This window comes from Choristoneura fumiferana, chromosome 3 (genome assembly GCF_025370935.1).
Source record: "Choristoneura fumiferana chromosome 3, NRCan_CFum_1, whole genome shotgun sequence".
NCBI lineage: Eukaryota > Metazoa > Arthropoda > Insecta > Lepidoptera > Tortricidae > Choristoneura > Choristoneura fumiferana.
Window position 1 is genome coordinate 20,456,492 of NC_133474.1, and position 24,763 is coordinate 20,481,254.

The 24,763-nt window shown below is 38.1% G+C and overlaps 2 protein-coding genes across 4 annotated transcripts in view; both read right to left on the bottom strand.

Annotated features, from left to right (window-relative positions):
• Positions 1 to 24,763, bottom strand: part of LOC141426898 (uncharacterized) — a 568,321-nt gene that overhangs the window by 309,157 nt on the left and 234,401 nt on the right. Inside the window, exon 1 of one of the 2 annotated variants that reach the window (XM_074086147.1) lies at positions 19,920 to 20,228. The exons of the other annotated variant lie outside the window; for it this stretch is intronic. The gene's annotated coding sequence lies outside the window, so the exon portion shown is untranslated. Of the gene's footprint in view, positions 1 to 19,919; positions 20,229 to 24,763 lie in introns of those variants that run through there. 2 annotated transcript variants of the gene reach the window in all.
• LOC141426899 (histidine ammonia-lyase-like) lies at positions 13,459 to 24,106 on the bottom strand. 2 transcript variants are annotated; one of them, XM_074086148.1, is made up of 2 exons: positions 24,009 to 24,106; positions 13,459 to 16,345 (listed from the first exon to the last, which is right to left on the bottom strand). In XM_074086148.1, exons 1-2 carry the CDS (start codon positions 24,057 to 24,059, stop codon positions 14,774 to 14,776), a joined length of 1,623 nt encoding a protein of 540 aa, XP_073942249.1. In that variant the 5' UTR covers positions 24,060 to 24,106; the 3' UTR covers positions 13,459 to 14,773. The 2 variants fall into 2 exon arrangements, with proteins under 2 accessions (XP_073942249.1, XP_073942250.1); XM_074086149.1 differs by having other exon boundaries at positions 24,005 to 24,087.

Here is a 24,763-nt window from a genome sequence, read left to right on the forward strand (position 1 = left end):
ACTGTCCGAGGCTGTCTTTTCATATATTTCAATAATTATGTAACTTTTCATACTTGTGGAAAAAAATATGAAAAAAAGATGAAAATTTTATAGGAATGTTTTTATCATTAAACTGAAACCTCTGACACCCCAACAGTTTTTTTATTATTTTTGAGTTATTTTAATGCCCCGCAAATATTTTTATTAATTTACTATATGAAATAACTACAAATACCACAAGTATTTTTTATTCTTTAGATTTTTTTATTTCTTAATTTTTATGTAAGGTGCTTTAGGGTAATTCCGTAAACGGGGTTATTCCATTTATTTAAAAATTTCTCCTAAACGTGTTGATGTTTAACCACTGGCAGCACTTAAATGGACGCCCATTTACCGCTCCTCGCGTCTCTCCAGAGATTGCGAGGCGCTGACATCGGTGGACGTGCAATATATATTTTTTGGGTCGAGTGCATTTTCGTGCCAAAAAGTTAAATACGAAATAACCCCAACACCGTAACTCTAAAACTGATAAGTTACAAGATTGAACTATTAATGTTATGACAATAATCGTTTTTTGCGAATGACTGTGTCAGTCTAAAAGGCCTAGCTATAGTTTAAAATTTTTTTCCCGAATTACCCCTTAGGGGTATATTCCAGTGAAGTGATTCCCGAAATAACCCAGCTTACTTTAGTATGGTAATTGTCTGAGGTATTCAAACTTTCAACTTTTCAAGATTTACATTTTTTTATTTGTGGTGCCACCTCCATCTATGGACCCAAGCCAACTTACCTGCCCGTGGTGCACCCTGCCGTCTGACAGACTGGGCTCTGGCAGCTGGCTGATTGCGGCATAGCGCAGCCAAAATCGGCACAGTTAAGTCCCCGGGCCCCGGATGGGCTGCAGCATCGGCGGTGCAATAAACTGTGCCCTACGATCGCCAACTCGCATGCCCAGTGTGGGATTATGGGCAAACCCCTACCAGAATTAAGCGCACGGCAAAGAGATGGCCCCAGTTCCCGGTCGCCCCGCTATTCCTTGCCATAGTAGCGTTCATGTAACGGTAGGGCAGAGGATGCTAAGAATCCCGGTCGATCCAGGCTACCTAAGTAAACTGACCCCTGGCTACCTAGAACGGACGGACTTTTAGGACTCTTCTAGCGCAGTTGGAAGTGGAGCTGGAGAACATAAGGGTGGCATATTCAGGAGTTAAGTGAATACATAGAGAGGGCACCATCATCTTAGACTCGGGCCACCTTCTGTACTTCCGCGAGGATGATCAAACATCACAGGGTGGCGTAGGGTTCCTTGTTAATAGATCCCTCTCTAACAACATTAAAGAGATCTCCAGTGTGTCGAACAGGGTAGCGTACCTGATACTTCGGCTATCAAAACGATGTAGCATGAACTTTATTTAGTTGCTTGCATACTTGCTTCTTTGAAATGATTATGGTTCACGCGAGCGAAACATGCTCACTTGCAAGCTTGCTTAAATGTTTGCTTGCATGCTTGCTTCTGCATACTTGCTTGCAAGCTAGCTTAAATGATTGCTTAAATGCTTGCTAGCATGCTTGCTTGAATGCTTGCTTCATTTAATGTTTATGATTCACGCGAGCGTAGCCGCGGGTAATCTAGTTCAAAATATAAAGTGACATGGCATTTCTAATTGTTTTATATACTTACTAGTATATTCCCGCGGCTTCGCTCCTCTCCCCCTATTCTGCTATTCGGGGCGGAGACAAAATCTACAATCCACACATCAAAGATCATAATAATCTGTCCAGCTGTTCAAGAGTTATAAATGGTTAACTAACCATCTTTGTTCTAATAATATATGTAGATTAATATTCCTTTGCGGCAAATTTTGAGAACCACATTGCGTTTGTGGGGTATTTCGGAATACAGATATTGAAAAATCTGTAACTGTGATATTACTAACGAAATAAAAAATAAAAATGAATGGGGTAATTTCAGCCTAAAAAGAAATATAACGCAGAAATAACCCGCTATATCCGAAATAGCCCCTGTGCAAAAAAATAAGTAACTAGTTTGAAATACCAATATTTCCATAAATCGATCATATTTAGAAAACTTTTTTATATAGTATATAAGATCGATTAGTGGAAACGACAGAAATATCCTAAGACTTTAAATATAATGTACCAACTCGGAGTAATTAACGAATTACAAACGTCAGTCAACTCATCAAAAATCCCGTGGAATTACCCAAAGCACCTTATTATGTAACGGTGGCATCTTTATTGTTTAATGTTAGGTATAAGTTTGTTAGACCTAATTAAGTTGAATTGTACCGTTTGTGTCCTAATAAACATTAAAACATTTAGCTGTTGCCCGCGGCTTCACTCAAACCTTGTCCTGACAATAACAAACACAACAAAAAAATAATTATCTAATTCGGTGCCGTCGTTCGGAAGTTATGCGCGTACATACATTTCGGTAACTCATTTTTTTATATATAATATATAATGAGAATGAAGAAGAAGAGAAGAAGAAGATAGATAGTGATGTGTTTTCCCTAGGATAGTAATTACTTATAGTTATAGGTAGAGTCATTCACGATGACGCGTGCCGTAGTTCTTATGACAATGACATTAATGTCTAATTTTGACGAAATCACGCGTCTTCGTGGATGGCACTAGGTATAATATAAGACGCATAATTACGCAATAAAGAGTTATTGTATTGAATTGTACTTCATTTTTAATTCTACATTCATAATTTGTAGCTGTCAGTTGCGCTTTGACATTTTTAGAAGAAAATGAAACTGGCAGATAACCTAACCAACAATAAGTTGGAAACCCCGACTTTGTCACTTCAAGTTCAATATCTCGAAAACGGCTGAACGATTTCGATGAAACATGTCTAAGAACCTTCGCTAGAAAACCTGATTTCGAATAAGAAAAACCGCATTCAAATTGGTCCAACCGATAAGAGCTACGGTGCCACAGACAGGCACACATAGCGGTCAAACTTATAACACCCCTCTTTTTGCGTTGGGGGTTAAAAAACGGCATTCACAATTCTGCTTCAAAACATAGGTATCCTTAGTCTTTATTGTTGTGTGTAGGAACTTTCAGATTTTCGGTTATTTAATTAACCTACTTTACATTGTTTCAGAATTATAAACGTACCTAATCAATGTCGGTACATAACTTAATTTACTTCGCTAACAGTCCGCACCAACTTCTTTGCAACTTATGTAATGAATATTAATACGACACGGTCCTTATGTAAATTGTGCCCCATTTAATGCTGTTGCGAAGATTATACCTTGTAAATAAGATGTTTGTTAGTTCATTTGCAGCTGGAGTGTTTGTATATTTGAACCTTTCTGATTGGTGAAAAAAGTTATTTAAAATAGTCCGCAACCTTACTTGTTTCTGTTAATAACAAAGGTTGCCTGGAAGGCATCGCTCTGAAAGATGAGGCCGCCTATCGCTTACCTTGTATTTTTCTCTATGTGTACCTGTTTTCTGTATCGCTTACTATTTGTGGTATAAAAGAGTCATTGTATTATGATTGGTTTTTGGAGTCTTTTTGTATTTTTTATTTCAACTCCAAATTACTTTTACGGGTATCCCGTGAAACCATATCGAAAATACAAACTGAGACATGAATGCACAGAAAAACCAGAAAAAGAGACCAGCACTTTAAAGTTGAATGTTTCGCAAACAGATCACTGAATAGAAAAATCGTGATAGCAGCCCCCCAATGGTTTTAAAAGACCTATCCAACGATACCCCACACTATAGGGTTCGTCGAGAGAAAAAAATCACCCCCACTTTACGTCTATGGGAGGTACCATCAGCCAAATATGTAGTCTACCACCCTAAAGTTGATAATCGTTTGCATGTTATAAAACAATAATGCCAATAGACGTGTCTGTCAACTTGAAAGTTCGACTTTAGCGACATATTTATTTGACAGGAACTTGTTTAAAAAATTTTTTTTCGTTTTTTATTTATTTTATCACTGTCGGCGTGACTGACATGTATATTCATGCTAAATTACAGCTTTCTAGTACTAACACTCTCTGAGATTAGCCGCGGACGGACAGTCAGACAGACGGACCGATATGGCAAAACTATAAGGGTTCCTAGTTCACTACAGAACCTTAAAAAGAGCAATCAGGCCAAAAACCATTTTTTTTTAATAGGGAAAATCTAGCATACGGGTCACCTGATGAGAAGCAATTATCGTCGCCTATTGACACCCGTAACAAGGATAATACCGGCGCATTGCTGGCTCTTTGAGAGACTGATAAGCTTGCTCTTTAAACATCCCTTAGCCGCATTCAAAATTATTTTTAATAGCAATGGAGTTCTTTAACTCTCGTGTATTATCTTCATTTATTTGATGTCACAACTAACTACGGTTATATAGCCAGTTTAGTTAAATGAATCAATCGATCGTGGACGTGGACTCGGTGTCGACAGTAATCTCGGAGTTGCAATTAAAACTTTTAACTATCAAACTAGAGTCGATTTAGAAAGTTTTTTAAAAGCTGCAGAAAGAGATAAGGATTAGAGCGGGACTTGAGTTTGTCGTTTGAAAAAAACTTTGAGCTTACGCGGCAATAATGCTTAAAAAGAGAATTCAAGCGACTCAAAAGTTTCTTCATTGTACAGTCAACGTCATAAATAAGTGTTCACTTTTGTACCTGTCGCTTTCGGTCGTTACATGATTTCGTACAGCTTTTCAAAACGTGACGTTAAAGTACAAAAATGATCACTTATTTATGACTTTGACTGTACTGTTTCGGTATTTTGGTATTTTTTATTTCAACTCCAAATTTTGTTACTTTTACGGTCATCCCGTAAAATCCATATCGAAAATACAAACTCAAACTTTTGTCAACGAAATGTAAATCGGGAAGAGCGAGTCCTCCTGACACAGGTGTTCAAACGCCTACTAGGAGGCCTCCACATCATACTGTAAAACGTTTACTTTAAATGAATAAAGATTATTATTATTATTAACCATAGATGCACAGAAAAACCAGAAAAAGAGACCAGCGCTGGGAATCGAACCAAGGTCCTCAGCATTCCGTGCTGCGTGCTATACCTCTACAAGTCTACACCACCACTGGAATGGAGTACAGACACAAATCTCCTATGCAGCACATATCTCAGCTTGTTTGTTTTCTTATTTAGTCACAGCAGCGACACCAGCGACATCTATGTTGTAGCCCTCATAGAGAAACTTTCAGCATTCCATTGGAACTAACCGCTCACAAAATAATGATGCAGCTTTAGATGATTCTAATACGAGTCTAGTTCAGAAGTCAATCCCCATAATAAAGCGCTCGAGCAACACACACATAGACACTGCTCACGGACACAATATCTCGGACCGGTTGGGACCAGTGCGAGCGCGAGTGCCATCCGCATGAGAAACGCGTCTGTGAACTTTTACGTGCAACAATGGAGCAACAAAAAAAATGTTGTTATAACTGTTCAGTGGACGGTTGCTTAAATTAAATAATCGTGCATTTCGCCAATAACGAAATCGTCGCAAGATATTTTCTGTGACAAATTTATAATATAACAATGACATTAAAATTAAAATATTTTAGTTATTAATTTATATTTCCATTCTTCCCGTTTCATTCTCAACAATAAATCAAACAACTAGATACGAGTGCAACTGCCACGATAGTTTTTTGGTGCATAAGCCATAGTTGACAACCTTAGAGCGACCGCCGAGCGTAGGTATGAAAAGTGAAGTACATACAGGAGATTGACTTCTGAACTATGTGTTTTGTGGAAGTGGCGAGGTGAAGTTCTTAGGGGGGAGGTCTTTGTTCAGCAGTGGACATCTTCCGGCTGATGAAGATGATGATATCCATACTAATATTATAAATGCGAAAGTGTGTATGTTTGTCCGTCTTTCACGTCGAAACGGAGCGACGGATTGACGTGATTTTTGGCATAGAGTTTACGGGTCAGAGAGTGACATAGGCTACTTTTATCCCGGAAAAATGCACAGTTCCCGAGGGAACAGCGCGCGATAACCGAATTCCAGGCGGGCGAAGCCGCGGGCAAAAGCTAGTTGCTCTATACGACTTAAACTTGAAAAACCCCTACGTCACTTCAAAGTTTAATATCTCAAAAACGGCTGAACCGATTTTGATAATGAATAAGGAACCATTGCTAGAAAACCGGCTTTCAAATAAAAAAACCGCATTCTTATCGGTCCACCCGTTTAAGAGCTACGGTGCCACAGACACACAGACACACATAGCGGTCAAACTCTGTTTGCGTCGGGGGTTAAAAATTACTTCAGCGTGTATAACCATGGCCGCTGCAATGGGTCGAAAAGTTAGTTTGACAGTAGGAGTACTATGACAGAAAAGAAAATGCCTTCAGTGCTCTTCTTCGAGCCTTCATACACACGCCGACTCGTCTTGACTCCTCTTTCCCACTAGTTGCGTCAGTAAAGGACGACAAGAGTGAAAAGGGGCCACTTTTACCCTATTGACCTAATTATTGGATTCCCGTTAAATTTCAACACTTCAGCCGAAGGGTTAACGCGTTTCACATAAACACGTCCAGAATGGCATAAAAGAAACAGATACAATACGCCCGCATTGCGTAACCGCGAGAACGTGGCCTAATAAGACTGGACTGTCAATTAGGATCATCAATGACAACTGAACTTGACTAATATTAAAAGTAGTGCATGCAGTTTAGTAAAGTGGTAACGAGTGTTTATTATGTTTTTTTCTGTGATGTTTAATTAATTATAATTAGCAGCTTAGGGATCTTTAAATAACGAGCCTATCTGTCTCTCAAAGGGCCGGCAATGCACCTGTGATACCTCCGTGTTAGCAGGTGTCCATTGGCGGCGGATTGCTTATATAAGAAAAAAAAACAAAATTGAAGTCTCGGTGAGACAAAAATATCAGTAGCATTAATAAATAAATATATCAGTAACTTTAAAGTGTCCGCGTAACATATTTATGCCTTCATCAATAAAGCATTCGTTTATAAACCTGAGTCATTACACATTCCGATGTATCCTTGTAGCACTAAGTGGATAATTTGACATATTGATAGTTGGCAATAAATTAGACTTACTGTGTTGCAGTATACTAAAATTGCTGCACACCTTATTCATTGGTACACACATTTATATAAAAAGAAAATGGAGTTACGCAATTCCCAAGATATTTCATCAAGTGACTCAGCATTCCATATAATAATATACTAAACTTTACTATTTTTATTTTATTCTGCCTAATAATTATTATTTGAGCCAAACGACAACGGATCGCAGTTTGATCTGACTCCCGACATACGGGGGTTACCTTGTATCGATCCAATAAAAATGCACACCGTTAACAAGACTTTGTCCCAGCGCAGGAAAGTGTCACAGCACCACGCAGCACAGTATCTCCTGCAATCAGCAGAGCCAGTTGGCACGCACGTCACGTCCCATTGATAAGTGGGGAGGACGTGCAATCATTTGCATTCGCGTCTCAAGATTAGAACACTTACACGCTTTTGTTCGGCATCTGAAAAGCGATAATATAGTCGCGACATTTTTTTTTTATTAAATTCTGAGCATGTTGAACTTTTTTTACTGTCACTGGCCAGAACCAAAAAGCTAAGGCTGGAAATTTAGCCATGGGGCGTAATAGTACATTGTGTCTTAAGGGCGGTAAATAAGGCATTACGAACGAGAGTCTATTAGAAGCCCGAAGTCGAAGACTGAGGGCTTTAATGAGTCGATGTTCGTAATTCTAGTACCGCCCGTGCGACATACAATGTTTTTCATTACATTTGCAAGTAAAATTTTATATTTGTAAAAGAAAAAATATAATTCTTCCAAATATTGGCGATACCTTAGGCTGTGCTCTTGGCAACGTCGCCCTCCACCTCCCTCGGCATGCGCCGCAACGTGCGTGTGCATGTGGTGGTCCATGTAGTCCTGCAGCAGCGCGCGCCGCGCCATCAGTACGGGCACCGACTCATTTACCGACCTTGGGCTTCATGACAAGACAATGTGTACGCGCAAAGACTCATTTACCGACCACGGGTTTCATGACAAGCACATTAAGGTCGAGGGTTTTATTTGGCGGGTTGCAACCAAGGTAGCCTGCATGTTACGACACTGTTTACGAGCAAGTGTGATGAAAAGTATTGTACCGCAGAAGCGGTCCGCGTCATCTAATGCGAACTGCTGAAGAAAGGAGTTCAATCCCTTCGTCTGTATTTCCAGATATAGATACCATATGGGGCTCATCAAGGCTAGAGTGAAACTGAATAGGCTGTTACTGAACCAGTGAGATACCATGTGCACTTTTCACCAGGTGAGATATTGGGTCATGATTGGGTCAGTATTATTGAAAATAAAAACAATGTTTGGATTCTTCTTGGACACTAACAACACATGACATGTGCTTCGGAATAAGGAGCCATTAATTTTCCTTTATTTTTTAGAGTAGGTACTTTAACTCAAAAGTAATCCTAAAGAAAAGGTAGGGTCAATGCCACTACGGGAAAAATGTAACAATAAGTAGTTTGTAGGCCTTTTAGCACTGACTGCGGCTGCACTCAATCCACGATACCTTACAGTTTTTTTTATTGAATCTGATAAATTTCCAAGGTGAATAAAAAACAAAAACTTTACTTTCTAATTTGTAGTGAAATAACTAATCAGTGATCTTAACAGATAAGCTCTAATAGTTATTACCTACAAACCATTGTAAATTCCATCGCAGTTTTTACAAACACACCTATTTTTTTTTAATCAACCATAAAAATATTACCATTCCAACGTTTTAATTCTGAAACTGCAAATCATTTCATGACTAACACATTGCATGTTCTTGAAAACCTGTGTCATCCAACTAGAAATTTTACTCACCGCATACATTGTGGCCTGCTGTTGATTAGTCAACTATGACAGTCGCTACTTGTGCAATAGGCATTGTCAAGAAATATAGAACCTTGGCTTGTAACGGTTTCTCCTAACGTCAAGACATGTGCTTAAATAGCCGTCATTGAAACTTAACGAAGCCTTTATTTAACACAAAACTCATAATTGACAATGTTTTTTTCACTTCTCATGCTCGTAAAATTTTATGCTCTAGTGTAGGGTTGTAACGGAGGCCTTCTTAGCGGAGGCGGAGGCGGATGCGGAGGCGACGAGTTTCGCCTCCGCGGATGCGGAGGTTAACGGAGGCGGATGCGGAGGTGAACGTGGATGTGGAAAAAATAGTAGTTTATGATTTATTCAACTCAAAAATCTCTAAAATTTCTAAAAAAGCTGCCAAATCTCACTTGTTTTCGGCGTCATCGTGCATGTGACTTAAATAAACAATTACTTTGTACAAAATCACTAAAAATCGCGGTTCAATCAAACATATACATTACAATTTCGTACATCCAAGCAACGAGACAGGTTGATTCCTGTCGTGTGTTATTTGACATGTTCCCGCTGCGCGCCGAGATAATAAAATGAGAAATAAACCTCCGTTATAACCCCGCAAAAAAAAATGCGGAGGCGGAGGCGGAGGCTAAGAATTAAGATACGATTTCTTGCGGAACTTCCGCAGTAACGGAGTAAAATGACAATCTACTATTTTTAACATATATTGAATCGGATCTATGATGTAAGCTAGCAGATCCCCTCTCCCATGCAAAATGTACGCAGTGTGGCGTCATTTATAACCAACTTCAAAAAAGGGGTTCTATGTTTGACTGTAGGTATCTTTTTTAGGATTACTGACAAGAAAGCAACCTAAGTACCTATGTGGTATTTCAGGGTGCCAATTACCTGCATATTTAGATACTTACTAATATGCAAAACTATGTAGATTTATAGTAGTATAACCTAACCAGCGTAAAAAGTTGAAACTTCCGATATTGTCACGTCAAAATTCAATATCACAAAAACGGCTGATTCAATTTTAATGAAACATAGCCTAGATCCACCGCTTTCCAAAAAAAAACTGCATATATATTGGTCCATCTGTTTCAGAGCTACGTTGCCAGACAGATAGCCAGACAGATATTGGCGTCAAACTTCTAACACCGCTCTTCTTGCGGGGACGGTTAAAAACAATTTTTAAGAAACGAAATTACAGCACTAACTCATACCTAAGTACGCCAGTACCTAGCTAAAATCTCAGCCTGCGTCGCTTATACAGCGCTTATGAAACTCGCCGGCCACTCCTATAAAGGCGCTATAAAGGCGTTAGCATGCTAATTGGTTTATTTCACTGCTACGCTGACCCACTAACCCACGGTAAGCTTTTAACGTTTAGCGGGATTATGACTAAAATAAATTGTAGATTTTGAACCGGAGAATGTCCGTTTAAAGTAATGAGTTAGGTTTATTATTAGTAGCTACAGAGAATTTTGAACATGAAACTACCGTGACTCACTCATATTAAATGATATTGTACCGGATAATTCACGTCTTAAATCGAGTTTAGCTCGACATGTCGAGCTAGGGATTAGCCCGCAACAGTTGCGAGCTAAAGTTTCCCTGCCGGCCGCGCGGCCGCGTTAGGTATTCGTTTGGGATATTGCTGTCTTTATCGCTCGTGACATAAGCGCTCGCAGCCGTCCCCCCTTGGTCCCCTAATGCCTTCCGCAACGACGTCCGTAATTTTATATCGAGATAGCTTTAGGCTTGTTCAAGATATTATAAGAAAAGTAAAGCACAGAAATCAATGATATTTTACAGTCAAGATATTCATTATATTTTCTATGCCTGTGGTTTTTTCGATTTTTGTAAAAATGCTTTATTAGACTGTAATTCTCGTGCAAAGTTGTCAACTTTTTTTTGTCCACTTTTGAGCTCCTGTAATTCTGATATTACACATTTATATGAAAATCTGAAAAACCACAGGCATAGATAATACGACACGGATGGACGTCTAGTCCATTTCATCTATTTCTGTTGCCTAGTTTTCAAATGAGACCGGGACTACGTTTGTATGGAGAATGGAACGAAGAGACTTCTCTTAATGAGCAACGCGACTCGGCGGCTGCTGCAACACGCGCACTGCGCGCCACCCCTCTGTACCACTACCATGAGTTTACAATGACCGTACTCTATACCGACGGCATAAATTATTTGTATGGAGAATTTCACACCGCCTCTACAAATAATTTACGCCGTCGCTATCGAGTACGGTCACTGTAAACTCATGGTAGTGGTACTGCTCGCGCGACTACCCGACGAAATACACTAATTTCGATTTAAGACGTGAGTTATCCGGTGCAATATCGTTTAATATGAGCTACAGTGAAGTGCAAAAATTTAGCATAGATGTCTTACCGTCTATATAATGTACTATCGATCCAACTGAGTCTGCGAACAGTGGAACCTTTTTGTAGTAAAGTCATAATGACATCGCATTGCTTGACAAGGGAATTCCTTGTGACACGTACTGTGAGAACGTTCTATGGTGGGTCAGGAATCCAATAGTACGTCTGTACACATACCTGTACATATTTAGGTAAGAAAATGTCTGTTAGCTAGAAAAATCTGAACCTTCCAGAAACTGAATGAAGTTTAATTGCATTTTTTTATATGGATCTGGCCCGTGATTGACTCCTATATATGAACCCAAATGAAAAGTGCAGTGCAGATGAGCCCAAAGTATCTTAGTCATTCAGTGACAGCCTATTCACTCTAGCCTTGAAGAGCCCTAATGTTTATACTAGCCTAGTACAAGTTATAAAATATCTATGTGAAAATACTGACGATATAGATAGGAGCGAATTGACACGCTCCATAACTAGGTGTAAATCTTTTAATCAAAAACGAAAAGACAGAAGAATAAAAATATTAATATTCTATCTGAAACAGGATGTCACTATTGCTGCATTTTTTGGATTTTCATTGAATTACAACTTTTAGAACAAAAACATTTTTTTTTTATTTCGAAATATGTTTCTTAGGAAAAATTACTTCAACACAGTTCACTTAACACCATGCACGGGCACTAACCAACTGCGAGAACTAAAAAGCAACATAAGTACTGAGAAACTCATTCTAATTCAAACCTTAACTTTTGTCTTTAGGGTTCAAAATAGAAAAACAATACGTTTGACTTAGTTATTGTTCAATTGAAACGTAATGATTATGCAGTGGACACCTACTTCCTAGAATTATCGAGTCCATGCTATTCTAACACCACGCACGCTTTGCATCCGTCTTCACTTGTAACTAATTGTGAATAAGGTTCAATTTTGAAAATATCAAATGTAACCAGTATTATAAAATTTTAGACACGCCTTGCTATTTCAAAGCCCCAGGTATTTATTATGTTTCTAATTTGGAGTTGACATAATATTATATGTAGATCGAGGTATGAAGACATTTGGATAGGCTTTTATTCAAGGTGTTTTAAAATGAATCCTACTGTTATTATAAATAAATAAATATCTATGGTCAGTGAACAGTTAACACCAATAACGGCTATCGCGTATGAATTCGCCGCTAGAGGCGCTAGTGTAGCGTGAAGCGTGAGGTCTCCGAAATGTCAAATCTCATAGTTTTTGGGTGAGCTACGCGGGTTTACTTATAATTAGAATAATTTTGTGAATATTTTGCATTACCTGAAATTAATTATGGTAATTATGGGTTACGGGGCCATGAATGACTGTGTTTTGAAACAGTTTTGTCTACTAAACGGAACTACGCAACACTGTGGTTGGTCGATATTTTATGGTACGGTTTTAAGGTGTATTAAATATGATTTTAATCTAAACTTTGTTTTCACGCCCGTAATAACAGACTTTGAAAGCCACACTTAAAAACCTCACGCAACAGTGGCGCCATCTAGAAAGACAAAAAACTATAGCCCTCATTGACCAAGTCGCAAACTAAACAAAGCTTGTACTATGGATACTAGCCAACCGATAAAACATACTTATATAGGTATATAGAGAAATACATACTTAATTATAAACATCCAAGACCCGAGAACAAACATTCGTATTGTTATTTTGAACATGAAACTACCGTGAGACTCACTCATAATTAAATATAATGACCCGGATAACTCGCGTCTTAAATAGAGTTTAGCTCGACATGTAGGGCTACGGATTAGCCCGAAACATGTCGAGCTAAACTCGATTTAAGACGTGAGTTATCCGGGTCATTATATTTAATATTCGTATTGTTCATACAAATATCTGCCCCGGCCGGGAATCGAACCCGGGACCCCAAGCTTCGTAGTCAGTTTCTCAAACCACTTGGCCATCCGGTCGTCATATAAATGCAAAAGATTATGTATGTGTGTGTGTGTATAGGTTCCCTTTTGTCCCGATGTTCCCCGGGAATCAGGATGAAATCTCGCAATCCCACTAGGATTATATACGAGTACATGAAATGTACCTATATGCAAACATTCAATATCAATTTCCCAAAATCCCGGAATTTTACTTCAACACTCGGATATAGCTAGACCTACTGTCAGAATAAAAGAAAACACATGTCTTTACAGATGTTTAATTAGTTATACTCAATTGCAATTTCCTACGCACTTAAAGTAAACATAAAAACAACCTCAACGTTTTTTAGATAGAGACAAAAAGCTCAAAATTAAACCTAAAACAATTTAAAATCGAAACAATGAAACATCTTACAAAAACCTCGGTAGCCAAACATCTTTCACTTAACACTGAACCTCCATTTTATATCATTCACCAGAAAAGAGTTTCGTTTAACGTTTGTTTTTAAATTTTAATTAAAAAGTTAAACCAAACCCGACCTAAGCCAACTGGCCACAGACAACTCATAAACGTAATAAAAATGAAATGTTTGTTTTAAATTTAGAACTGACATTCCCTTGACAGCTGTCTGGCGGCCATTACGCCGGAAACGAAATTAAATGAACCGTTAAAAAAATAAAAACTCATGTAGTACATAACGTTACGCGTTCGAGTAATTTTTTGATTCCCCTTTAGTCATGCTCTATTAGAATTGGACACAGCGTTTTATTGCCTTATATTAGTTCAAAATAAACAAGGCGTGACATATGGCTTTTTACCGTGTTTACATTGCTTAGCACGTGTTCCTAAACTAAAAACGAAAGCCATAATCATACTTTTTCAAACATTTTTTACCCTTAAAAATATCGCCGGCTTACCGCACACCTGCCACGAACGCCAGAATATCGATAAAAACCACCGTAAAACGCTGTTTAAGTAAAAACCCATTAACGAAAACATTAAAAAACGAGACTAAATAAGTAAAACACCGAAACGCGGGGACCCGGGATTTTATGACTTATTTTTATGCTTTCCCCGTCGTATTAGGAAATTAAGAAATTATTTTTTACGTGCTTTTATTTTAACACTTTCGTGGGCTCGGAAAAATACATTAATGCGAAGATCATCTCTTACTCGTATTGTACTACAAAATACGTATCAGTTTAAATACATTGTCACAGTTTAACGTACAAACAAAAGAGAAACATCATTAATATTCGATTATAATCAATAGCAGCTCAAAATTTGCATAGTTTATTCATAACCTCGATATTGCTCAAGCGCTATCATAATGTTTACGGCTCTCGGTGTCAAGTTCACACGATGCATGATGTGAATAATCCTACACAATTACTTAAGGTTATCACTTTATGATTGCTATAAAAACGTCTTTGATACACAACTTTCTTGGAATGCAATATAGAAAGAAATTACATCACTACATATTCACTGGCCGTTTTAGCTTAAGAAATAACAGTTAAAGTGATCCTGATCACTTAAAATTTAAAACATGACTCGACTTGTTTACTGGATCGTCTTATGCTAATTCCACCTTTTTAGTTAACGAAGACGGAAATAGGGTAGTAATCACAGCCGGCCAATGATCGCTGCTTGCCCACAGATGCATATATTCTATATCCGGGGCCATCAGACGGTCTTTGTCCAAAAACGGCACGCGCTCACGAATTTCACTAAAAAAATGTTCTAACAAAGGCGAACTATGCAGCGGCCGATGGAATTCCATCCCCTGTGCTGCTGCCATCGCTTCGATGCCCACCACGCCTGCAGTATTAAAACACATAGACTGCAACCGCCGCGCGGCATATGTTGCCATCGACACATGGTCTTCTTGGTTAGCAGAAGTCGGTATACTGTCCACACTGCTGGGAAACGAGAGGCATTTGTTTTCAGAAGCAAGCGCTGCCGCGCTAACCTGCGCTGTCATGAAGCCAGAATGTATCCCACTTTCGTTTACAAGGAATGGTGGTAGACCTGACAGTCCGGTATCCATAAGCAACGCCAATCGACGCTCAGAAATTGCACCAATTTCTGCCACAGCCAGAGCGATTATGTCCGCTGCGAAAGCTACCGGCTCCCCATGAAAGTTACCACCCGAAATAATATCCCCGGATTCACTGAATACCAGCGGATTATCGGAACAAGAATTAGCCTCGATTTGTAATACACGAGCCGCATGACGCAAGTTATCCAGACAAGCTCCCATAACTTGTGGCACGCAGCGAATGGAGTAAGAGTCTTGAACACGGCTGCAATTCTTATGCGAATCAACAATATCGCTACCCGTTAACAAGACACTAACCGCAGCTGCCACGTCTATTTGGCCTTGATGACCTCGGGCCTCATGAATACGGGCGTCGTATGCTCTCACAGAGCCTTTAACTGCTTCAAGTGTCATCGCTCCTGCCACCAATCCGGCGCCAAACACTTTTTCAGCTTCAAATAATCCACGCAGTGCGAGCGCTGTTGACGCTTGTGTACCATTTAGTAGTGCTACACCTTCCCTTGGGCCGAGAACTAACGGCTCCACACAAGCCAGTTTCAGTCCATCTAGCGCAGGTATTTCCTCACCGTCCACTCGTACCTTGCCTTCACCCAACAGCATGAGCGCAAGATGCGCTAAGGGCGCTAGGTCGCCTGACGCACCAACGGAGCCTTTTTCTGGTATAACTGGCATCACATCGGCGTTAAACAACGCAAGTAGATTATTGATGAGTTGTAAACGCACACCTGAATAGCCACGAGCCAGGCTGATGATTTTATTGGCTACGACCAGCCTGGTTACATTGTCGGGTAGAGGATCTCCTAGGCCCACGCAGTGTGATAGGACCAGATAGCGCTGCATTTCGGTGAGACTGTCTGGAGGGATTTGTGTCCTTGCCAGCTTGCCAATACCAGTGTTAATTCCATACACCACGTCACCTTTGGCAATTACATCTTGGACTGTGGCATGTGCTCGTTCTACTGCCTCTATAGCTTCAGGATCAAGCCTCAATTGAACCCCGCCGAGGTAGATTTCACGCAAATCGCTCAACGTGACCGAACCAGGTAGGAGCGTGATTAGTTTCTTTTGAATTCTCATTTTTGTATCCTGTGTGGAAAATAAGCGAAATTTAAAAATCTGGATCAAAATATTTTGCAACATATCGCAGAATGAGCAATATTGTTTAAGTTGACTGGTAGAGAATGTCGCCTAACATTGAAACCTTTTCGTACTAAACAAAATTAATTATCAAACTACAACGAATTGCGTCCAATGTTTAATAACTATCTAAATATTCCGGTTACGTAACAATAATAGTTTGATAGCGACTTCACTGAGTTCAAGTGGCTTTAATGTTGACAAAACGTCAAATGATGCTCTCAAAAAACTAAAACAAACTACAATCAGAGATTGAAGTGCGTCAGTTGTCACGCAATTCCAAATTACACAATACGACTTTCGAGAATAAAGCAATAAAAGCTATCTAGGAATAACATCGTTCCTCGTAATTGGACTCGGAATACAAACAAATAATTACATCGCATACGTTTCACAACTGCAGAGGCTCGGCTTGCATATTTTAGCGCGATGCCACGATGCCATGAGACTTGAAGCTTAACCCACTGGCTCTTAAAGCAACCGTTATTAATATTTCGTGTGGAATTTCTTTGAACTTTACAGTTATTCGACCTGAGGTGTTTAAATAAGTATTAATAAGGTTTAAATGTACCTACATATTCGGTATTATAGCTAGCTGTAATACCGAAATAGTAAAGTAAATCTGCTTAAGGAAAAAACTCTTACTATTTGAAAAGCTATTGAGATAAAATTGTTTTTCTATAGATACACGCACACGAATAATATTTTTAGCTTAACAGAAGCTACATTTACATGGATGATATTCGTAACTGGAACTCCAGGGATTCCACTAAGCGAAGCGTAATGTTTTGCTTCGCCGACAGAATATTTAAAGGTAAATCTCCGTCATTGGGTCATATGTCACGACCCGCTGCGCTCTGAAAAGGCTCTGCTATAAACAAAATTTGTTCCCTCCGAGGATACTTTCCGGGATTAATTCCCAAGACGTTTCTTATAAATTAAAAGGTGTTGAGATTAGCGGCCATTCCGTTTTTATATTATAAAGATATCGCCCGAATAAATATCAAAGTTATTATTTATGCATCTAGGCAAGCAGAATTTAATGAGGTTTCAAGAATATTCGCAGGGAAAGGTAGCGGGTAAATATTCGGCGAGCAGTATAAAGCTTCTTAGAATACCTAACACGTTTTAACGGAGAATGGATATTTCATATTTGCGCGGAGATAAATTGAGGTTAGGTTACTCGAAAAGGTTGTAATTGTTATTGGAGCAGAATAGACTTCAGAAAGTGCACGAGGTATTGTCTGAGCACATAAATTACCTACACATACAACAGTTGGCCTCAGATAAATTGCTGTTGGAACTGGATGCCTAAGATGGATATCTCTCTAATTGGATTTGGGGAGGATACTAAGCTTGATCCGCAAAATTTAGTTTCATGTATTTCTGCTTAGGTAACTTAATAAGGCGTTTATTACATCCAAATGTTCTTAAACATCGTGAATAGACTTACTTAGAATTACTTTGGATTGTCAATGTAAATTTGATAATGAACAATGAAACGTTGTTAAGTAATTGGCTTTGTTTTTACTTTAATTTCGGACACGACTTCTGTATCTACATTTACATTCATTGAGTTTCTGTTATCTCTAATTTCATTAACAACAGCTTAAGTAGCTTAAACCTTTTTCAGGGTGAAACAACAGTCTAAGTTAGGACGGATCATTATCACATTTCAAACTTATCAATCTTCGGGAGTCTTTGACGAGAAACTCTTTCGAAGAATAAACAAACCGTTTACAAAACAAAGTCTTTTGTTTATTTGCTCAATAGACTCTTGGTAGTTGATACTGCGAATTGAGTAACTTTGTCATTTTTTAGTAAACAAAGGGCTGGTAACATCTATACTATGTTTTTGATCGAGATCGTCAAAATATCTTAAGAAATAGTAATAACAGTTAATACAATGAAATTACGCAATCAGGAATAGAAATGCTGTTGATAATCTTACATATTTAGAGGTATGTTACTGTTCATATTTTTTTATTTTCTGTATATTCTGTCGTGTTTGTCAGTTAACGTGAAGAACACTGCTAGTGGTATTATTTATTTTCATATTAATTCGTTTCCTCCTACTTTTTAAGAAGCATCAAATATCTACAAAACAAGAAAATCCTATCAAGGTTACAAAATAAAATCATGACAATATTTCTTATAAAAAATCTTATTCTTTGCTCAAAAGCAGATTCTTTAAAATATCTAACAGTAAAGATCGCTTTTCTTTAATTAATCGTTTGAGAACAGCAGCTTCATATTGACCCAGTTATTGAAATGGGACTGATAAATAAATCAGAGTAGAAGTACCTCCGTGAACCGGACAATCAATCACATTGTACTTTTACAGTAATGTGTACAAACATAATGACACTACAGTCTGATAATGATAACCTACAAAAGACTACTAACACCAGTTACTAGTTAATAATTAAAAAAATAACTCAATAAATCCACTTAAGAATGTAGATGAGGAAATGCAACAATAGAAAACGAAATTTGACAGTAAAAAGACTTATAATAAAAACGAGAAGAAAACTACACTAATAATAGCATAGCCCTTAAATTTACGATGACGGCCATAAATGTTTTACTACCTAAATAAGAATTATTTTCATCATAAAATATATTTGCGGATGAAGTGAATGTTAATGTTATTAAAATGATCTTGGATGTAAGTAAATAAAGTTAAGCAGCGTTTACGATACTCTTAAATATCAGTGAGAAAATTTCCTCCGTGTAATACTTGTTCGATTATTTATGGAAGTTAGTTCAGCAGTTTTAGTAGCTCGTTGATATAATGAGATCATCCCTTAAACGCAATAAATACAAGGGTTTATTGGTAGGAATGGTCAAATTAAGATGGAAGGATGCTGTGGTCTGCCACAAATGTTTGGATTGGAGCCAAAATAATCAAGTAACGGAAAGACCGGCAGTTTATCTTTATTTATTTTGTATTCCAACTGTTTATTGACTATCTCAATGAGATTTGCAGTCCAATTGACCTTCGATACGAAAGTGGATCAAACCGTGATTTCGGCAAGATTTCTGCTTAATTGTTCACGACGGCAACTTCCTGTTAAGTTTAAATTTAGGTGTCGAATTTGATTGCTATTTCTTCTTTAATTTTGTTTTTAAAAGTAATTTACGGTCTTTTAAAAGGCAAGTGGATTCTATTATTTGTTATGTCGATTGTTCATAAAGCATTTTCGAGGCATTTATGATTTTACTCCTATAAACCCAATAATGAAAACAAATTTAATTATAAGTTTTTACGGACATAATCTAATTCCAACTAGCTTATGCAAGCAGATAATATCTAATTGGTGCATTTCAATTATAATTGCTACTTCAATTTCAAATTGCTTTTGTACCTAGGTAAACATAATCAGAAGATTCGTGCTCACGTTGCGAATCATTCTCACTATCGTCACCTTGACTGCATTACTCACCTCAACCCACACGTAAACATCCATCCTTATCATAAGTAAAACAAGCAACATCGAAGTTCCTCGAAAATTTTACCGACCTTATAGCGAAAAATCCGGCTGCGAAGGATCAAAAAGATTAACGTTTCCAATTCAAAAGCACATTACATCCATTGAGTTCACTTTGGGGCAACGTTACACAGGACGGTACGCTGAGCACACACAACATCACATTTTGCACTAAAGACAAAAACAATGGTGACGATCCAGTCGGGAGACGCTGTCGTTCCCAGCGAGGCACGAGAACACAGAAACCAGTTTAATTCAACAATTAAAAATATGTTCGTTCGAGACTACGATTGGGGGGAAATCTCAGGAAGCGCACGTCCACGCACGGCGCGGGCTGGCGAGAGACTGAGACTGAGGGGCGAGCGAGAAGTGCGAGCGAGCGAATACGCGCATCGGCCATGCGTGAGTCCGCGAACCCTTAGCCCGAAATAAGTATTATTATTACGAACATTACCTCAGCTTACGCTGTCGGCCGGTGCCGCACACTTGCATTTCATACCGTTTATACAACGTAATTACCGCTGCGACGTGGTTCGCTCTACAAAATAGCTGCATCATTTTCATTATGTTACCTGTCTCTGAGAGTACCCTTTGTACCGTTGAATATTTTTGGTTTAAATGTAATGTTGGGTCGAGTGATCGTTTGGTGTACTTAATTTTTCTTAAGTTACAAATTTAAATATTTTGGAAAATCTTTTGTAACTTCATATATTTCACCCCACTTTCCCCAAAACTATATCCGCGTGGAGCCGGGGTACGTCACTAGTTATATCCTACATTATAATAAATGTGAAAGTTATTTACCGAAGATTTAAAAAAAAGGAAAAAAAACATTATTGAGGTAGAGACAGTCTTTTATAGAGTTCTCGCTCTTCTTGCACAGACGGAGGAAAGTATAAAAATATAATCATAGATCGAAGATGATTCTATGATATTGAGGGCATATTGTACGAAATCACAATGCTCGGATAAGATCGTGGAATCCGAAGGTAAATGTGAGGGAACTCATCGACTGGAGGCAGAATAGGTCAGTCTGTATGTCACGGCAGCGGGGCTACTACGAAATTCAAACAACAATAAACAAGTGACAAATATGAAAGTGTCAAAATTTGTCTAAGTTAAATTTTGTTTTTGATTCACGTTTACTTGCCTGTGACGGTGTTACTTATGTTGGCAGCGTTGGCAGGCTATGAGTTATGTTCGGAAAGTTTTTATTCTGTATAAAAACCATATAAAATATGTAACTGGCTGCACCCTAGCCTGTCCAAACGTACGAATTAAGAAAAAATGTAAGTGGTTGCAGTTTGCAGTATCGTTTTAGCAACATTACGATACAGTGCTGTTATGGGGAATAGACAATATAGACTTTTTCCAGAATCTTTTTATGTATGCTGTTGTATTACTGTTCGTGATTAAGTAAATCACAGATTACAGTATAGGAGTAGAAAAAATCCCTCATTGTGTACCATAAAATACATACATACCGTATAATAAATATAATTATAGTCATCATCCCAGCCTATATACGTCCCACTGCAGGGCACAGGCCTCCCCTCAGAATGAGAGGGCTTGGGCAGTAGTTCCCACGCGGGCCCAGTGCGGATTGGGAACTTCACACACACCATTGAATTGCTTCGCAGGTTTGTGCAGGTTTCCTCACGATGTTTTTCTTCACTGTAAAGCTCGTGGTAAATTTCAAATATAATTCCGCACATGAATTTCGAAAAACTCAGAGGTGCGAACCGGGAATTATATTATACTTATAGTAAAAATAAAAAATACTGTACGAGCACGCTCGACATTAATGTTAGGCTGACGCTGCACCCTCTTTGTACGTCACACTGTTTACGTAAACTTACACAATTAAATGTATTTCTTTCATATTATTTTAGTGCAATAAAGGTACTCAACCAGGACGGTCACATCTTTTACTTAACAATCCGTATTTCTAACATTATAACAGTTACAACATAACTGCAACATTCGTAAACGTAAGGTCTATTAAACTATAACCCCCTTATTCATAAAACTTAACAAGCCTATGTTAACTAACAAATGCTTTGTCCCTTTCTAACAAATACAAATGTTGAAGTGACAGATAAGGACAAACGAATTTTAGCGGCATTTTAACTAAAATAGGTTTGATTGTCGTTTATGAATAAGGGGGTTAGACCCTACAAATAATATTATGTGTTAATAAATTAAAATATACATATTTTACATTAGGTACTAAACATGTCCATGTGATTCTGAAACATTAAACCTAGGAATGAAATATGAGAAATGGAATATCGGCGCAGTAGTTTAGATAGAAAGAGGAGGAGAATCAAACTTCAAGTATTTCCGTCCCGACAATTAATAATAAATACATTTATATCGGGCAACTTAGCCCATAAAATAAATGCCTACCTTACAGCCTATTATAACATACGCATATGTATACCACGCGCCATATAAATCTGCCTAAAAGTTAATTACTTAATACTCAGTTTTGACGCATTTTTGAGATAATACATTTTTTATGCGTCGTCTTTACGTTACTCCCGGATTGTGTTCGAATCGCTTAACGGTGTTGTGCCTATTCAATTATTTGAATTATACCTTTATAGTTTTTGTGCTACTAGTCGTGGCAATGAACTTTTATGCAAAGTTAGGCGGCGGAAGGCGTGATTTGATTTGGTTATATATTGGAATTTTGAATTATATTTTATTTGTATATTATATTTATTGCAGAAACATGAAATACAAGAATTTAAGAAAAAATAACCATATAAAACTTAATTATAAACTAACTACCTAACTTAAAAACTTAATAGGTACCTACTAAATTAAATCTAAAAAAGGCCCCCGTGGCATGGTGCCCAAGAGGCTGGCATTTTACTTTTAAACGTGGTATTTCTTCAATATACGATCCTAATTATATTTATAATCAATAAAAAAACAATATTTAAAACTATAATTAGTAGGTGACAAAAAGCGTAACCCCGTTGAGTCACCGTCCCTGACAAAGTCGCGTACAAAGGCTTGTATATTTATGTTATTCCGAGTGTTGCAGCCTTTGATTATTCACGAAGGCATAACATGCCCCTATCTTGACTAGCTTTTTTCTTAATGAAAACAAAAGGTTTAAAAGCATTCTCTACCAGTCAAATTACTTTGTCTTTATGATTACAAAATAAATTTAGTATCATAAATATTTTTCGCACACCGCTCAGGACTTAAGCGCGACTAAGTATTTAAAAACATTATCTCAACATAATATTGTTTAAATACATAGCGGAAATCAACATGTTAATAATACAATCTTTTCTGCTGACTACATTTACATTGTATTCTACAACCTACACGTATGTATCATAAGCCAAATAAGTGGTCTATCAATTTTTAAACAAGTTCCTGTCAAATGAATATGTCGCTAAAGTCGAACTTTCAAGTTGGCAAACGATTATCAACTTTAGGGTGGTAGACCACATATTTGGCTGATCGTACCTATACCAAATTCCAAATCAATTCAACCACTGTCAGTGGGTCAAAATGAACTTGCAAGATTTGAAACAAACATGATAAAACAAATGAGGTGACATTAATAAATAGTACATTGTGTCTTAAGGGCGGTAAATAAGGAATTACGAACGAGAGTCTATTAGAAGCCCGAAGTCGAAGACTGAGGGCTTTAATGAGTCGATGTTCGTAATTCTAGTCCGCCCGTGCGACATACAATGTTTTTCATCACATTTGCAAGTAAAATTATAAAAATATAATTCTTTCAAATAATGGCGATACCTTAGGCTGTGCTCTTGGCAACGTCGCCCTCTACCTCCCTCGGCATGCGCCGCAACGTGCGTGTGCATGTGGTGGTCCATGTAGTCTGCTGCAGCGCGCGCCGCGCCATCAGTACGGGCACCGACTCATTTACCAACCTTGGGCTTCATGACAAGACAATGTGTACGCGCAATGACTCATTTACCGACCACGGGTTTCATGACAAGCACATTGGTCGAGGGTTTTATTTGGGGGGTTGCAATCAAGGTAGCCTTCATGTTTTGACACTGTTTACGAGCAAGTGTGATGAAAAATAATAAAAAACTTGTAAAAATATTATTAAGTAAATACTTACCTACCATTGGCACTAGGGCGTTACTTGGTGCTCTTAATCCGTTACAAAATGACATGGAGCCACTTAAATATTATCAAAATTACAACAATAACAACATGTCAGTGCTTCTTGTCACATTAAACTGCCAATAAAAAAAATCTGCGTTTTATAATACATAAACCGGTGACATCCGATGATCGTGCGCGCTCGACCAATTTTATTGCACACAATAATAAATTAAATATCATCATCATCATCCCAGCCTATATATGTACGTCCCACTGCTGGGCACAGGCCTCCTCTCAGAACAAGAGGGCTTGGGCCATAGTTCCCACGCGGGCCCAGTGCGGATTGGGAACTTCACACACACCACTGAATTGCTTCGCAGGTTGTGCAGGTTTCCTCGCGATGTTTTCCTTCACGGTAAAGCTCGTGGTAAATTTCAAATGTAATTTCGCACATGAATTTTATAAAACTCAGAAGTGCGAGCTTGGGGTTTGAACCCACGATCCTCTGCTTGAGAGGCGATAGGTCAAACCACTAGGCCACCACAGCTCTTATTTATTACACGATAGGTAATAAATTAAATATGCAGCTTCAAAATTTACCCATAACCTTTTACTAATGAAAAAATCAGACGAAACGTAATCGTGCAGTTTTTAAATTGGAACAGGTTGTCTTGAGTTGTGGTGATACCATAAGTTTTTTTTTTCAATTAACCTGAGAGTTGACTGCCAGAGACAGGTCCTTGACAGAAAGAGACAGATCAACGAAACAGCT

Coding starts and splice junctions, on each gene's coding strand:
- LOC141426899 (XM_074086148.1), bottom strand. CDS start 24,059: ATGTCATTTTGTAACGGATTAAGAGCACCAAGTAACGCCCTAGTGCCA. Junction 16,346..24,008: donor GTAACGCCCTAGTGCCAATG/GTAGGTAAGTAT, acceptor TTTTCCACACAG/GATACAAAAATGAGAATTCA.